This window comes from Macaca mulatta, chromosome 13 (assembly GCF_049350105.2).
Source record: "Macaca mulatta isolate MMU2019108-1 chromosome 13, T2T-MMU8v2.0, whole genome shotgun sequence".
In the NCBI taxonomy this organism is placed as follows: domain Eukaryota; kingdom Metazoa; phylum Chordata; class Mammalia; order Primates; family Cercopithecidae; genus Macaca; species Macaca mulatta.
In genome coordinates, this window is record NC_133418.1 from 50884005 (window position 1) to 50901344 (window position 17340).

At 44.8% G+C, this 17340-nt stretch overlaps 1 protein-coding gene and 1 long non-coding RNA gene across 9 annotated transcripts in view; both read right to left on the reverse strand.

Annotated features, from left to right (window-relative positions):
• DGUOK (deoxyguanosine kinase) overlaps nucleotides 1-12268 on the reverse strand; it is a 35874-nt gene extending 23606 nt beyond the window's left edge. For 7 of the 8 annotated variants that reach the window (XM_077959405.1, XM_028832372.2, XM_077959399.1 and 4 more), the window contains exon 1: nucleotides 10427-10637. Coding sequence is in view for 5 of the 8 variants with exons in the window: in XM_077959399.1 (XP_077815525.1) it covers nucleotides 10427-10568 (142 nt within the window). In the remaining 3 variants the exon portion in view is untranslated. Of the gene's footprint in view, nucleotides 1-10426; nucleotides 10638-12170 lie in introns of those variants that run through there. The other variant, XM_077959400.1, reaches the window with a different exon arrangement.
• LOC144333731 (uncharacterized) lies at nucleotides 2957-7881 on the reverse strand. The gene is made up of 2 exons (XR_013402697.1): nucleotides 7496-7881; nucleotides 2957-5811 (listed from the first exon to the last, which is right to left on the reverse strand). It is a non-coding gene; the product is annotated as an uncharacterized LOC144333731 (long non-coding RNA).
• Nucleotides 12269-17340: the final 5072 nt, after the last annotated feature.

Below are 17340 nucleotides of genomic sequence, written 5' to 3' on the forward strand. Positions count from 1 at the left end.
CTGGGGCAGAGAGCGAGACTCTTGTCTCCAAAAAAAAAAAAAAAAAAAGACTGTATCTGGACCTCAGTCTCCTCTATCAGAAGTAATCTATCTCAAGGGAAAGAAGGGGGGCATCCTTCCACTTATGGTTACTGATTGGGGTGCTGATGTCTCAGCACAAGAACCCACACATTTAATAGATGACATTTACTATATGCCACCCCAACTCCTCTCTGAATAGGCAGGATAAGAACAAACAGCATGAATCTGTAGATTTGTACAGTCACGCTCATCTCTCAGTCCCCACCTCCACCTAACTTGTGTGTGCTTCTTCACATCTGTTCAATCCCTGCTCTTCCCACACTCCAATGAATAAATGCCCTCCCCTGCTCTTCCAGGCCTGTGTCTAAATCCTTTCCCCCAGCAAGCCTGAGGTCCCATTTCTTCATTACTTCTCTAGCTCTGAATTCCTACCACACTGGTTAGGTGCCAAGTGGTTGAATGTGTATATTATCAGATACCTGTCTGCCCTGAGTAAGCCCTTGCTTAAAATATTTGGCCAGATGGTCAATATTTAGATTGTAGGTTGTTTAACAAGTCTAAAATATGGTCCCTGCTATTTAATAGCTAAAAAGTCATTTTAATGAATATGAAAAGATAAACGTAGCTGATTTGTTAGATGGCTGGGATTGAGTAATTGTTAGAATTACATATATACACACATACATACATATATATATATAAAAATTTTTTTTTGTTTTTGAGACGGAGTCTAGCTCCATCACCCAGGCTGGAGTGCAGTGGCCGGATCTCAGCTCACTGCAAGCTCTGCCTCCCAGGTTCCCGCCATTCTCCTGCCTCAGCCTTCCGAGTAGCTGGGACTACAGGCGCCCGCCACCTCGCCCGGCTAGTTTTTTTTTGTATTTTTTTTTAGTGGAGACGGGGTTTCACCATATTAGCCAGAATGGTCTCGATCTCCTGACCTCGTGATCCGCCCGTCTCGGCCTCCCAAAGTGCTGGGATTACAGGCTTGAGCCACCGCGCCCGGCCCCATTTTTTGGTATTTTTAGTAGAGACGGGGTTTCACCGTGTTAGCCAGGATGGTCTCGATCTCCTGACCTCGTGATCCACCCACCTCGGCCTCCCAAAGTGTTGGGATTACAGGCGTGAGCCCCCGCACCTGGCCAGAATTACTTATATTTTTTAAAAGTTAAAAACAATTACCTTAAAAAAACTGTTGCAGATGGAAAGGAAGGGCTCTGAGGTCAGACACTATTAGTTCATCTAAGAGCAGTCAGGACTCCAAGAAATTGACTCATGCAATTTAAACACATAAATTCTGGAATGCCAACAAATTAGATGTAACAGGAAATACACAGTTCCAATGACTGGAACAATAACATCTAACACCCAGGGTACTCTGTAACCCATTCTCCATTCTCCATTCCAAGGCTTCTGGAAAGCCAGTTTAGTAATCAGAAGGCAGCTTCAGCATACAATGACAGTAAATGGTGGTGAAAGGTCCTAAGAGCTGTGCCATCCATGTTTCTGGGGCTTGGAGAGCCTGAGTAATTCACTACAGGGCAGTATTTCTTAAACTAATTCCACTGGAACTGAGCTGTGCCAGGTACCACCCACAGATGTGGAATAATTACTTTAAAAAATAATTCAAAGTTATATGTTTTTATTAAAGCCAGACACAGTATAACTTTCTCAGTGCTGTGATACCTGTTCATAATATACATTGTTTTCCTTCCTGCTGGGGTGTTTTTTGTCTGTTTTGACAAATGTTTCAAGGTGTTCACAGGGTGTTCGTAAGAGTGGTGGTGTTTGGCTCTCCACTGCTTCAGAGGCCTCCTCCTAGTGATCAGAACACCCCTGTCTAGAGAAAGCCTACTTCTTCAGTCAATCTCTTATGATATCATTATCTCAGACTTACTGCAATTTAGTTAGATCCCAGCTTAGCTGCTACCTTTCCTTTCGAGATGGGGGTCTCTCTCTTATCACCCAGGCTGGAGTGCAGTGGTGCGATCTTGGCTCACAGCAACCTCTGCCTCCCGGGCTCAGGTGATCTTCTCACCTCAGCCTGCTGGGTAGCTGGTCCAGTATGTTTGACCTGCCCAATATACTGTTTGTTTATCAGACGGAGTCTAGCTGTCGCCCAGGCTGGAGTGCAGTGGCACAATCTTGGCTCACTGCAACCTCCGCTTCCTGGATTTAAGTGACTCTCCTACTTCAGCCTCTCGAGTAGCTGGGACTATAGGTGTGTGCCACCATGCCCAGCTAATTTTTGTATTTTTGGCAGAGACAGGGTTTCACCATGTTGCCCCGGCTGGTCTCAGACTCCTGAGTTCAAGCGATCCACCTGCCTTGGCCTCCCAAAGTGCTGGGATTACAGGCGTGAGCCACTGCACCGGGCCACTGCTGTTATCTTTCTTTTTTTTTTTTTTTTTTTGAGACAGAGTCTTGCTCTGTTGCCCAGGCTGGAATGCAGTGGGGCTATCTCAGCTCACTGCAACCTCTGACTCCTGAGTTCAACTGATTCTCCAGCCTCTCAGCCTCCCGAGTAACTGGGACTACAGGCACATGCCACCACACCTGACTAATTTTTGTATTTTCAGTAGAGACAGGGTTTCGCCATGTTGGCCAGGCTGGTCTCGAACTCCTGACCTCAGGTGATCTGCCCACCTCAGCCTCCCAAAGTGCTGGGATGACAGGCGTCAGCCACATCGCCCGGCCTATCTTTCAATATACTCTTAGTATTATGAATTTTGGAAGGTATCGGATCTTACAAGCAGCATCAAACCTTCCCTTAGGACCTTGGCCACCGGTGTTCTCTGTTGTTATATTGCCAGGACTTTCAAAAAGGTGGAAGGTACTTTCTTAAGAGTATATTACTTCAACATGTTGATTTTCATTAGCTCCACGATTCTCATTCCACAAGCTGGGCCAGAGAGTTCTGTTGTTACCACTCATCTTTTCCTAAGGCATGGTTTTTTCCCCCCACAAAATTTTCTATAAACTGACAATGCCTACCATAGCTATGTAATGCTAAAATCTAGTAGTAAGATAGCATATGATGTAATACCCAAAATAACAGATCCCATTATTTTACGTCTAATACAGTTGTATTTCACAGTAGCCTATATTTATCACCTCTAGGCATTTTCATCTCCTGAACAAGATGAAAAACATGAGAAAAAAAAATCCAATTCTGAAATCTTTTACCAAAATCCAACAGTCAGAACATATAAAACTGTCTAATGTCTTTCTAAAAAAATCCTTCCAAAAAAAATTAAACTCTTTATTTCAGATACTGTATTTGATGCTGCATTCATTCACTTACTCATTCATTCAATCAACAAATGTTTATGGAGTAGCTACCAAGTGGTAGGTACTATAACTGAAATGATGATCTAGGCTGAGAGCTTGCCCTCAAGTTATATTCCAACCCCAAGACAGAGTACTCAGGATCACACAGGCTCTAAGCTTAAAAGCATTCTAGGCAAAGTTAATAAAAATCAGTCAGCAGGCTTAGAAAAAACTTAATACATTTTACTTTGATGCCTTTTTTTCATGAAAAACTGTTTACGAAAAAAAAAAAAAAAGAGGCCAAAAAACTTCCTCACACCTTCCTATGATCCAAACTCATCTGTTTAGCACAAAAGACTCTTACTGATCTGGCATCCCCTCCTCCCTGCCTTGCCTACCAGGTGATTCAGCTTTCCACTGCCACCTTCTCTGCGAAGCCTCCTTGAACTCTCTCCAGCTCCACTTCATCTCTAGGCAGAGTTAATTACTGCCTGCTCTGGTTTACCAAAGGATTACACTGTAATTATTTGTTCACTCATCACTCCCTCCAGCTAGACTGGGAGCTCACTTTTAAAGACAGAGACTGAACCTTTGCATCCTGAGTATGAGAACAGTGATAGATGGATGAAAGGAGGTGAGTCACAGGCACAGAGAATCCACTACACAGTATTTGATATAAATAGGCTATTTTTTCCCAAGGATTCTTTCCCCAACCATTTATACTCAAAATAAGTAAAAGACACATATTAGTGATGTGAAGTCACTAATTTTGAATGCTGGAGGAAACATGTTATTAGGGAAGCCCTCTACTGCTTTATGTTTAAGTCTCTTGATTGAAAAGTGCAAAAGAGTTTCCTCTTCTCTGGTTGGGTCTTTGAACATCAAGTAAAAATGCTGAGATGACTTACTGACAGTGAGATTTCATACAGCAATCTTTTCTTCAATTTAGGCTTGTAATCGTAAGATAATCACAAGAAGATGATAATATACTGTAGGGATGAACAGTCTTAGAAGAGAGGCTAAGTGTTTTATGTTTTAGATTTTCAGGGGTTCTAGGTACCAAGCTTTTGACTTTCAATCACACATCTTATAATCTTATATCTTCGTAAGTCATGCTAGATGCCATTAGTTGCTACTTCACTGATCAATTTTCCTTACATGCCACTGTCTGCACCTTCAGGATCAGAATAACAGGACTTAGAGCAGAAGGAATACAAGAAAACCCCCTCCAAACATACCTAATTTTGGTTAGGACAGGGGTTCACCTTCCCTGTTCAGGTTTCCTGAATGGGTGCTCTCAATCTGATTTGCTTGAGGATGTTACCTGTGATTAGAGAAGATGCTCACTCTTGATTTAAAAAGCAGTTTAGTATATTCCCTGTGTGGGTACCAATGCCTAACTTCCACATGGATATCACAGCACAGGATTCAAGAATCTGGTCAGTACTGAGTACACTGGGTCAAAGCGGGCGTTAGGTGTCAGCAATACAAAGATGAACAGCACACTGAGTGGTCAGAGCCCAAGGAAGGTGGTGAATGTGCAAACAAGCTCAGCAGAACTCAAGTGCTGCAGCAGTTGTGGGTACAAAATGTTATGTCAGCCCACAGAGGAGGCAGTGACTAATTCTGTCTAGGGAGAGTCATCAGGGTGTGTGGGGTGATGAAGAGTAGTGGGAGATGAAAGGAAAAAAGAGTCAGATTAGGTTCCCCCATTCCACTTCGCATCACCCTTTTTTGGGGCAACTGCATTTACTTCCAAGGCTTCAACAACTACGCCCCGCCAGTCAACAACTTCCACATCTGAAACCTCAGCACCCATCTCCAGACTCTCTTGACTTCAGGCATATATTCCAATCTGTCTCAGAACACCTCTATGTCTCACAGGAACCTCATACAAAACATATCACTCTACCCTCCCCAGACCGCCTCTTCCTTTATTCCCTTTATTCCTGATGAACCTCAGTGTCACCCTCCTCTACTCCTCCTCATCCCTCGCCTCCAAGTGGCCACCACATCCTGTCAATCCCACTTCCAAAATCTCTCTCACACCATCACTTCTCTGTCTCTCCAGTTCTTCTATTCAGGCCTGCATCTTTCCTCCCTCCAATTACTCCAATAGCCACAAAACTAGTGCACAGACTCAACTCTGTTCCAATTCATCTATTCATTCATCCAACAAACTGGATGCAAGGCACTATGGGTACTGCAGCAAACAAAATATACAAAGAAAGTGCCTGTTTTGTGGAGCTTTCTTTCTCATCCTACACAGTTTCCTTTTTAAAATTAATCTGGTCATGGCACACACTGGCTTCAAGTGTTCAACAGCCTCCCACTGCCAACAGGACAAACTAGCATGGTCCACAAGGCTCTTCGACATATGGCAAATCCCACCCTTCCAATCTCTTGTTCTGTCACGCTTTCACAGGTCCCTTCAACTCCAGGCACATCCAACTATTTCCCTTCCATTAAAACTGCATGTGTTAGTCAGGCATGATGGCACATGCCTGTAGTCTCAGCTACCTGGGAGGCTGAGGCAGGAGAATCACTTGAACCTGGGAGGTGGAGGTTGCAGCGAGATGAGATCACACCACTGCACTCCAGCCTGGGTGACAGAATGAGACTCCGTCTTAAAAACATAAACAAAAACAAAAAACTGCATATGTTTCTTCAGGCTTCACCACCTTGGCACATGTTGCTTTCTATGCTTGAAATACTTTTTCCTCTTCTTCCTCTTGGGAATTCCTACCCCAGAGATTCTGGCTTTCCATGCCCAACCACGGATCTCACCACACAGTATGAAAATTATGTCGAGTCAGAGGGGCGCGGTGGCTCACGCCTGTAATCCCAGCACTTTGGGAGGCCAAGGCTGGTGGATCACAAGGTCAGGAGATCAAGACCATCCTGGCTAACATGGTGAAATGAAACCCCATCTCTACTAAAACACACAAAAAATTAGCCGGGCGTGATGGTGGGCACCTGTAGTCCCAACTACTCAGGAGGCTGAGGCAGGAGAATGGCGTGAACCCAGGAGGCGGAGGTTGCAGTGAGCTGAGATTGTGCCACTGCACTCCAGCCTGGGTGACAGAGTGAGACTGTCTCAAAAAAAAAAAAAAGAAAAGAAAAGAAAATTATGTCAAGTCTGTTTCTCCCATTTGGTTGTGAGCTCCTTGAAGGACAGGAACTGTAACCTATTCACTGCTATGCTTAGCATGAGAGTGGAGTCTTAGTCCTCACTCAGTAAGCCTCTGTTGCATGAGAAAGCAAGAAAGAAGCAGAGAAATTTGAGGTTAAGAAGCAAAGGTCAGACCTGTCCTAAGTTACTTTGTGATATATACCCTGTTCTCTCTCTGGGCTTTGAGGACAGAGCTTCCTTTAGGGGTGTGTTTCTCAAAGTACAGTACAAAACGTATTTAAATAATAACATCATCAGGCAAATAGCAGGACTCTCCTTTCCCATTCCTTTCGATGTTTCCGATTTGGCTGGAGAAAAACACGCAGCCATGGTGACTGGTCTCACTTTAAATTCATGACCACTAACTCAAAGTGGGTCCTAAATGGTACCCAGCAATTTAACATTTCTCTTGCTTATTCACTAGAGTATTTCAAGTCGTGTCTCCACATTCACTCTTAGCTGATGACCTTTCTTCCTATTTCACGCTGAAAACAGATACAACCAGGCTGGGCGCAGTGGCTCACGCCTGTAATCCCAGCACTTTGGGAGGCCGAGGTGGGCAGATCACAAGGTCAGAAGATTGAGACCATCCTGGCTAACATGGTGAAACCCTGTCTCTACTAAAAAAAAAAAAACAACAACAACAACAAAAATTAGCCGGGCGTGGTGGCAGGTGCCTGTAGTCCCAGCTACACAGGAGGCTGAGGCAGGAGAATGGCGTGAACCTGGGAGGCAGAGCTTGCAGTGAGCCGAGATGGCGCCACTACACTCCAGACTGGGAGAGAGCAAGACTCCGGCTCACAAAAAAAAAAAAAAAAAAAAAAAAAAAAAAAAAAAAGACACAACCAAAAGATCTTCCCAAGTTCCCACCACACCCACTCAAGTTGGTGCTCATATATTTTGCTATCACTCCTGTTACTAGGGACGAATTGTGCTCCTAGCTAAGGCTAAATTCTTTCCCACTGGGCAATAGATCCCATTCTTTCTTGCTTAAAAATCACTCCAGCAATTCTATCCTCTGTCCCAATTTACCAGTTTTCCTCCTTTCTACTAGACCACTTCCGTCAACTTACAAACCTGCTCTAATTCTTCTTACGAAAAGAAAATTTAAAATGTTAAACTCTCATACCGTCTTCTAATTTCAGCTACCACCCCATGACTTCCCTTTCTAAAAACTTCCAGTTATCTTAACCCACTCTCCTCACCTCCCATTCTCCTTGAACCTATACGGATTAGGCTTTCACTCCTAACACTCCTAAAACTGTTCGAGTTCACCAAAGACCTTCATTTACTTAAACAGTATAACACAGCTGATCATTCCCTCCCACTGAACACCTTCTTCACTTGGCTTCCAGGATATCATTCTGTTTTTTTCTCCTGTCTCAGTGGGCATTCCTTCTCTGTCTCTGCTTATTCCTTCCCACCTCCCCAGTCTCATAATATTTGCATGCCCAGGGCTCAGTCCTTTCCATCAACACATAGTCTTCTAGCATTAAGTACCACCTACATTTACAGCTCCAGTCCAGGAAGACCCTAATTCTGAACTTACATATCCAACTACCTATCCAACACCTCTACTTGGATATTAATAGGCATGTAAAAACCTAACATGCTTAAAACCAAGGCTCACGCCTGTAATCCTAGCACTTTGGGAGGCCAAGGCAGGACGATCACTTGAGCCCAGGAGTTCAAGAACAGCCTGGGAAATACAGTGAGACCCCATCTCTACAAAAAATATAAAAAATCAGCCAGGCATAGTGGCAAACACCTGTGGTTGCAGCTACTCAAGAGGCTAAGGTGGGAGGATGGCTTGAGCCTGGGAGGCAGGCTGCAGTGAGATGCAATCGCATCACTGTATTCTAGCCTGGGCAACAGGGCAAAACCCCACCAAGGGAGGGGAAGAGAGGGGAGAAAGAAGGAAAGGAGGAAATAAAGAAAATCAGGAGTCTATCTTTCAAGTACTCAAGTCAAAATAACTGGAGTCATCATTGGCCCCTCTCTTTATCTTACACTCTGCACTCAACCTGTCACCAAATCCAATTGGCCCTACCTTAAAATATAACTAGAACCCAATCATTTCTCACCACTTCCACTGTTAAATTTTACTTAAAATGTAACTCAATTTTTGTTAACATATAACTAAGTATAACCAGAATCCAATCATGTCTCACCACTTTCACAAAGGTCCAACATACCATAATTATTGCAATACCACTTAACACCCTTTACTTTCAACATATCAGCCACAGTGATCTTTTTATAATCTAAGTAAAACTGTCGCTTGACTCCTCAAACCTTCCAATGGCTACCCATCTCAGTAAGATTAAAAACCCATGATAAGGCCTATAAAAATCTGGCCAACCCTTGGGCTTCTGCCCTCATTTCCCTACCGTCCTTGCTCACTCGAGTTCAGCCACAGTAACTTCCCTCCTATTCCCCAAACACACTTTCCACCTCAGGGCCTTTCCAATTGCTTTTCACTGTGCTTAGAAGATTCTTCTCCCAGGTATCCACATGGTTTGCTCCCTCACCTTCTTCAGTTTTTTGGTCAGATGTCACCTCAGTGAGGCCTTGCTTACTTTATTTAAAATGACAACTTCGGCCAGGCACGGTGGCTCACGCCTATAATCCCAGCACTTTGGGAGGCCGAGGCAGGCGGATCATCTGAAGTCAGGAGTTCAAGACCAGCCTGGCCAACATGGTGAAACCCTGTCTCTAATAATAAAACAAAAATTAGCTGGGTGTGGTGGCAGGTGCCTCTAATCCCAGCTACTCGGGAGGCTAAGGCAGGAGAATCGCTTGAACCAGAGAGGCTGAGGTTGCAATGAGTCGAGATCAAGCCACTGCACTCCAGCCTGGGCAACAAGAGTGACACTCCATCTCAAATAAAATAAAAGCTTCCCTCAATTCTTCATCCCTGATTTTTCTCCATCATACTCATTACTCTCTAACATATTGTTCACCTTGCTTAATTCGTGTTGTTTATTGTCTATCTCTCCCTACTTGAGTTCCATGAGAGCAGAGATTTCTATTTCTTCTATTCACAGCTGTATTCTCCAGGCCAAGAACAGTGCTGGCATATGGAAGTGGCTCAAAAGGTGATTTGTTGAATGAATAAAAAAAGAAATTGTCAGTTTGCTGCTAGAATGTCTTCAGTACTCAACACTTGCTAAGCCCCTTTTAGGGCTCAGTACCTTGGCAGGTAAAAGTATCAAGTCAGAATTTATTAATATTAAATTGAAATGTTTTGCCTTCATTTTGCTTTTTGACTACTTTTTATTCAAGATACTGGGTCTCATTCTTGTAACAAAATTATTTTTAATTTAATACATGTTTTTAAGTTAAAAAGTGAGGTTCTTCTAAGAAAAGCCTTAAGAAATTATCATGCAACTAGCACAGGCACAAAAACTGTGAATGTGGTATTTGAAGGACTTAAGTTTAGGAACTCTCTTAGAATAGGGTTGCCAGATAAAATACAGGACACAGTTAAATATGAACTTTCAATGAGTGATTTCGTTGTTGTTTTGGTGTAAGGATGCCCCAAATATTGCATTGGACACACACTAAAAATTATTCGTTATCTTAAATTCTATTTTAACTGGATATTATTTTTAATTTCTGCTAAATATGGCAACCCTATCTAGGAGAACAAATAAACTGCACCCGCTTGTCGCTTCAATTTCGATCTATTACAAACAGCTAATAAAATTCTTGTCCTAGCCACTAACTGCGTGGCTTTTATGCCCCAACAAAGGTGTCCCTGTGGGCGGGTAATGAGGCCCGATACTCTAAAAATCAAGGCGGCAAAGATCCACAGTGCACTTTGCGAGGGGAAAGGCCCTCCTCGCAGCCCAGAGAGGCCGGCCGCATCAGACGCGGGCCATTCCGAGCCCAGCTCCTTTCCCAGCCTCTGTCACCTGCGTGGCGGAGGCCAAGGCTTGGCAGTCGCTTTCCGGCCCTTACCAATGTTGCCTTCGATGGAGAGCCTTCGGGGCCCGCGCCCCGCGTGCAGGCCCCTGGAGAAGGGAACGCCCTCGAGTAGGCTCTGGGCCATGGAACTGAAGGGTGCTCGAAGCCGACTTAGAAACAGGCGGCCCGCGGCCATCCCACCCACGATTCGCACAGCGATCACTTCCGCGGAGAGCACTTCCGCCCTAGGTACCGCTGCTCACTCGCTCCAGCGCACCGCTGACGTAAGGAGATCGTCAGGCAGGAAGTGGGTGGGGTTGAACATGCGACGGGGTGCGCCCAAGAGACCGCTCTGCTCTCGCGATGTTTGTAAAGAAGCGTTGCGAGAAGGAAGGGTTTTACAAGGGTGCAGAATTTGCTAGTAACAGGAGTTGCGGTGTGAGTGGCTCCTCGGTTTTTGTTCATTGGATAAATAACATTTTAAGAGACATAACTCCACAGTCCAACCACCTCATTTTTGTATAACTTTAAAATAAATTTTATAACTGAAGACAAATTAAAAATAGAAACTAATTTTAAGGGGATTTTTTTCCTCCAGGTGCTTGTTGTCTGGTTTTTAATACTGCAAGAAAATGGAAGTTTTAAAGTAGGAAAATGACTCAATCTGATGATTTACACAAATTTAACTTTTTCCTATTCCCTGTAATTCCCTGCACAATGCTGGCATATTATTGACTAAATTAACAGATAATCAGTTACACCCCATCTCTTAGTTTGTGTCTTGAGTAAGTAAATAAATGTTCGGTCAATCGATTCGCATTATAGCCAAAAATCCCTTCAGGATAAGGTGGTGGTGGCTCAGGTATGTGACTGGAAATCGTTTAAACCTGGTAGGTTGGGTTCTGTGCACGTAAGCAATGGCGGGTAGAGACTTGCCGGTGTATAAAACCTGAGTCCTGCTGTCGGTGAAGTGTGCTCTACAGAAGGGCAGGGACTTAAGCTGCTGCCACAGGTGAGGCCGGACTGCCACGCCCCGTCGTCATAACAACCTCAGAACTAATGATTTACGAAATGTTGTTAAATGGTGCTTCTAGTTCCAGTCGCTTGAATCACCAGAGTCAAAACCGGGAGTCAACAGGCCAAACCGGCCTTCAGGCACAACTCAGGTGTGGTAGGTTCTAGAAGACAAGGATCTGATGGCAAAGGGGGCTGGAGAAGGACCGGGGCTGGGATACCTAAGCTGTTCCCATAGAAAGCACAGGACCTTTTTCTTATGTTGATGTATATATAGGATGGCTGAGGTCATGTTTATATATTAAGAACTTTTTTTTTTAATACACCGAATTTTGTTAGGATAACCAGGGTGGGGCGTTAATGGCTACTGGAGCGGCTAAAGTCCTACCCATTCCCATCTCCACTCCAGCAGCCACTTATGTAAAAAAAAAAAAAAAAAAAAAAAAATACTGCTTACATTTATTTAACTTATGTGAACTCAGACTTGGAAATATTCATCCTAAAAACCTTGAGAGGCTCTCTGCCTCTCCAGGATCTTGCTGCCTCAGGAGCATTGTGAAAGTTAAACGAGTAAATTGTCTGCAGGCAGGTATTAATCTCCTAAAAGTTACCAGGCAGGAAAATAGGGTCTGGAGACAGGGAACCTAAGGCCGATTCAGGTTGACTTCCTAGAACTAAATCAAAAGGAAAATCCCAGCTTTCCAGCCCAAGTAACAAAAGGACCAGAAGCTAATCCCTTTGCAACCCCGGCTTTTCTGGGTGGCAGATGAAAAATTGAAAGTACCTCTGATTGGTGTCCTCGGGCAATCAATCAGGCTGGTGGCAGGCCAACTCTTTAGTTGCATAAGGTAAAACTTCGTAACTTCACTTCAGCCTCTGATTGGTCCCCTCCTGCAACCAATCAGACTGATCGCTGGTCACTACTTCATTTACATAGGGTGTACACCAAGTAACCAATAGGAAACCTCTAGGAGGTATTTAAACGCCAGAAGGCTGGGCACGGTGGCTCAAACCTGTGCTCCTAGCACTTTGGGAGGCTGAGACGGACGGATCACGAGGTCAGGAGATCGAGACCATCCTGGCTAACCCGGTGAAACCCCCGTCTCTACTTAAAAAAAAAAAAAAAAAAAAAAAACTGGCCGGGCGCGGTGGCGGGCGCCTGTAGTCCCAGCCACTCGGGAGGCTGAGGCAGGAGAATGGCGTAAACCTGAGAGGCGGAGCTTGCAGTGAGCTGAGATCCGGCCAGTGCACTCCAGCCTGGGCGACAGAGCGAGACTCCGTCTCAAACAAAAAACAAAAAAAACCAAAAAAAGAATTTTCTGGCGTTTATTTATTTATTTATTTTTTTTGAGGCGGAGTCTCGTTCTGTCGCCCAGGCTGGAGTGCAGTGGCCAGATCTCAGCTCACTGCAAGCTCCACCTCCTGGGTTTACGCCATTCTCCTGCCTCAGCCTCCCGAGTAGCTGGGACTACAGGCGCCCGCCACCTCGCCAGGCTAGTTTTTTGTATTTTTAGTAGAGACGGGGTTTCACCGTGTTCGCCAGGATGGTCTCGATCTCCTGACCTCGTGATCCGCCCGTCTCGGCCTCCCAAAGTGCTGGGATTACAGGCTTGAGCCACCGCGCCCGGCCAACGCCAGAAAATTCTATAATTGCTGCTTGCTTGGACCCCTCCTACACTGGGGAGTGTTTTTTGGTTTGCAATAAATCTGTGCTTTGTTGCTTCATTCTTTCCTTGCTTTGTGCGTTTTGTCCAATTCTTTGTTCAAAATGCCAAGAACCTGGACACCCTCTACCAGTAACAGAGCTCCTAAAAATTATTTTTAAAAATTTTATGGTGAAGTGGCCAGCCGTTGACACCACCATCATCAGTGAGAGAGAGTTCTGGTTGTCCCACATTCTTACCAACAGTTGATATTGTCAGCTTTTTTTCATTTTATCCATTTTGCTGTGTGTAATTATAACTTATTGTGGTTTTAATTTACATTTTCCTGCGGGTTAATGAAATCAAACATCTTTTCGTGTGTTTATTGATCATTTCAGTATCCTCTGTTGAAGTCTTAAGTCCATTTTTCTATTTGTTGTCTTTTGCTTGTCTTATTCTTCAAATATTCTGGATGAGTCCTTTGTGAGTATTTTCTCTCTGTCGTTTGCGTCTTTTTTTTTTTTTTGAGACAGAGTCTTGCTCAGGCTGGAGTGCAGCGGGGCGATCTTGGCTCACGGCAACCTCCATCTCCTAGGTTCAAGCGATTCTCATGCTTCAGCCTCCTGAGTAGCTGGGATTACAGGCATGCGCCATGCCTGACTAAGTTTTTGTATTTTTAGTAGCGACGGGGTTTTGCTATGTTGGCCAGGCTGCTCTTGAACTCCTGGCCTCAAGTTATCCACCCACCTCGGCCTCCCAAAGTGTTGGGATTACAGGTGTGAGCCACCGCACCCAGCCTCTAAAAGCATTCAAAATTTTTTTGATGTGGAGTGTAATGGAAGAAACAAATATTTTTTGCCTAAAATGCCTGTCAGTTATGTTAATTAATTAGTAATAATTTTCTATCCCCCTTTACTTATTTATGCTTGTTTTGTTAAATGTTATTTTTTGGTTTTTGGTCCCAATTCCAAATTCCCAGAAGGGAGAATCTGATTTGCCCACCTGTGTTCAGGTGTCTAATCATGGTTCAATCAGCTGTGGCCAAGGAAGAGGGTTGGGGCCCCACTTTTGTGCATGAGGAAGTACAATTAAGGCGATCATCATGAGCAAAGAAGACACCCCAAAGAGGTGGTGATCAGTTCCTCTTGGAAGCAGTAAACAGGGAGTTTTCATTCCACTTGGGTGCTAGCCAGAGACTGAAAGTGGTGGCATACCGGTGAGTAGAATTACCTCCCCATTACTTAGGAGAATGAGGCCACTTCCTGCCCCTGGGCGATTTTCAAATATCTGCCAGAGTTGATAAGTAGGAGTTGATGTTGCCCTGCAGGAACTCTAGTCTTTCAGCAGCCACTCATTCATCCAATATTTGCTGAGCATCTACTGCATGCCAGACACTCTGCTTAGTCCTTGAAGTGCAGCTCTGAAGGAGTTACTATTTTTCCAGTGTTTGTAAATGCTACTGTATACATAAAATACTGACCAATATTATATAAAATGTCATGCAGCCATTCAAAAAGGGAGATAAACATATAAAAATGTGGCCCAAACTTTCTTCTGCAGCCTGGAATTTTAGTCAGCTATATCTCACCTACATTGAAGATTTTCTAATGTGCTGGATTGTGCTAAATCGATTTGGTTAAACTGGAAAGTACACTTTCAGAACGCACTACCAACAAGGCTCTGAGTTAGAGTTGGCCAAAAGAGGACCTGGGGTGAGATTTGGAAGGCAGAGTGGGAGTGTCAGCCAGTGCTCTGTGGAAATCTTCTAGTCAGATGCTATGACAGACAGAGGTGCCCGGCAGATAGGTTTCACCTAGTCCTCCACTCATTTGTGACTCCTCTCAGATTATCCCACAGTTCCTTGCAGACTTTCACTTTCCCAGCTCCTTCAGGCTTTGGATAAATCTCATTCTTGTAATAAAGCCCTTATTCCCATAATACCCATAGTGGCTCTGCTCCCCTGAATGAACTGTACTGATACACCTAATCATAAAGGGAGACATATCAAAAGGTGGTTAAGAGTATGGGCTCTGGATTCCAGTGACCTGGGGGTGAGGATTAAGAGAGAGAATCCACTTGCCACACCTGCCACACAGTTACCACCCAATAGACATTATATAACACATAATAAGTAATGACTGCCTTCGTGGGCCCTCAGTGCCTGGGACATTGTTTCTCTCTTTCTCTCTGATGGGGTCTTGCTTGTTAGAGGCCGGCTTGAATTGGGTTCAAGTGATCCTCCCACCCCAGCCTCCCAAGTAGCTGGGATTACTGGAGTGAACCATCACACCTGACTTTTGTCGATCTTTAAAAGACTTCCAGTTGGATTTCCACTTTCCTCAAGCCACTGTCCCTCTCTCTATCAGTGGATAACTCCACATCCACTGAAGAATTTAGGACAGCATTTTTAAAACTTGAAGTGGAGTAAGACTGGAGTAGGGGTGGAAGCATGGGGAAGGGAGGTTGGATGGGTGCCGGGGGTTGGTGAGAATGGTTTGGGCAGCCTGCCCTTCTCCACGTGGAGGTCCGGATGTCCCTCCATCGTGCAGTGTCAGTGCCCTACGTCTCCTCAGATCGCTCCCACCTCCTCCTGTGCTTTCTCTTCCAGCAGCCAGAGCCTGCAGCTCTCCTTTGGAGGAGGCCTTTGCTGATACAGATGGAAACCCTAGGGCTTCAGTCCTCCCAGGGAGCACCCTCACCAATCACTGGCAGGTGGGACTGTGAAAGCCTGGCTCCCTGGCCTCCACCAGGCTAGCCTTAGACTCCAGAGCTCCCAGTGGGCGGGGCCAGGCTGAAGCTGCCCTCTCCAGGACTTTATCTGCAATTGCACTCTTGCCAGGTTTCCTCCCCTTTCCTCTTCTGCACCCCCTCGCCCCCCACTCTGCTTACCAGCTCTCCTCAGAGCGCTTCTTTAATAAGTCATTTGCAGGGAATCCTCATTTCCAGGTCTGCTTCTGGGAAACTGGTCGTCACACAGAAATCCCCTAAGGGCTTATGAAAGCCGCTCCTCCGTCCCACCCCACCCCCAGAGATCGAATGCTGGGAGGGTGAAAGGAATGTCTGACATTGAGGTCTCTGCGCTTAACCACTGGACTCCACTGTCTCCAAATGGGTGTGTCTGGGAAGCTTCATGGACCAGGTGGGATCTGATAGGGGCACGAAGGCTGGGCCTTTGCTAGGTGGGGAGGTGAAAGGTGCACCAGCCCAATGTGAGGATCTTGTTCTAAGGTGAACTAGCTGGGTGACCTAGTAACCAGTAACCTAACTGTAAAATGGGAAATGATACTAATACCTGCCTCATAAGGTTGTGGTGAGGATTAATTGAGGAAATCCATGCAAAAATTTTAACCTGGCCTATTGAAATCACTGAATAAATGTTAGCTATTATTATCATCCCTTATTTTATCATAGTACTTTTAGGCGCTTTTGTTTCACTTTGTGTCACTGTCTTGTATGCATGTGTCTATCTCTGCCTGTATGCAGTGAGACCCTAATGGGCAGGAATCATCTTTGTTGGAAATATAAATCCCTTGCCGCCTTACCCGGCAATTCCAGATGCCAAAAATTCAGTAAATACTTGTAAAATTAAACAAAATTGACCTAGAGCAGTGGGTAGGGAGGAAATTAATAAGAAGGGGAGGAGGAGGAGGAGGAACGGGAGAGGGAAGGAGAGAAAATGTCCTTCCTAAGGATGCTACTCCTTTCTTAATTAATTTTGGGGCAAAATACAACCTGGCTGGGCATGGTGGCTCACACCTGTAATCCCAGCACTTTGGGAGGCCGAGGTGGGCAGATCACCTGAGGTTAAGAGTTCAAGACCAGACTGGCCAACATGATGAAACTCCATCTCTACTAAAAATACAAAAATTAGCCAGGCGTGGTAGTGCATGCCTGTAATCCCAGCTACTCAGGAGGCTGAGGCAGGAGAATTGCTTGAACCCAGGAGGCAGAGGTTGCAGTGAGCCAAGATCGCACCACTATACTAGTTTGGGCAACAGAGTGAGACTCTGTCTCAAAAAAGAAAAAAAAAAAAATACAGCCTAATCCTCAATAACAACCTCATAGAGATCTTAAGCCCACAGTGACCCTTCTTCACGTGAGTGACAGTAACATCGTGTGTGAACTCCTCATGTCACATCCCATAACCCTGTGTCATGACTCTGTGTTCATGTTCCCTAGTGAACTGCCCTGGAGTACAAGGACTCATATCACTGAAAGCCTGTGTTTCTACCCCCATCCCAAGAGTCATCTAGCCTTATTCTTAGTTATATTCAAGGAAAAGAAAACAAGATGACATAGTAGAAGGAGCAC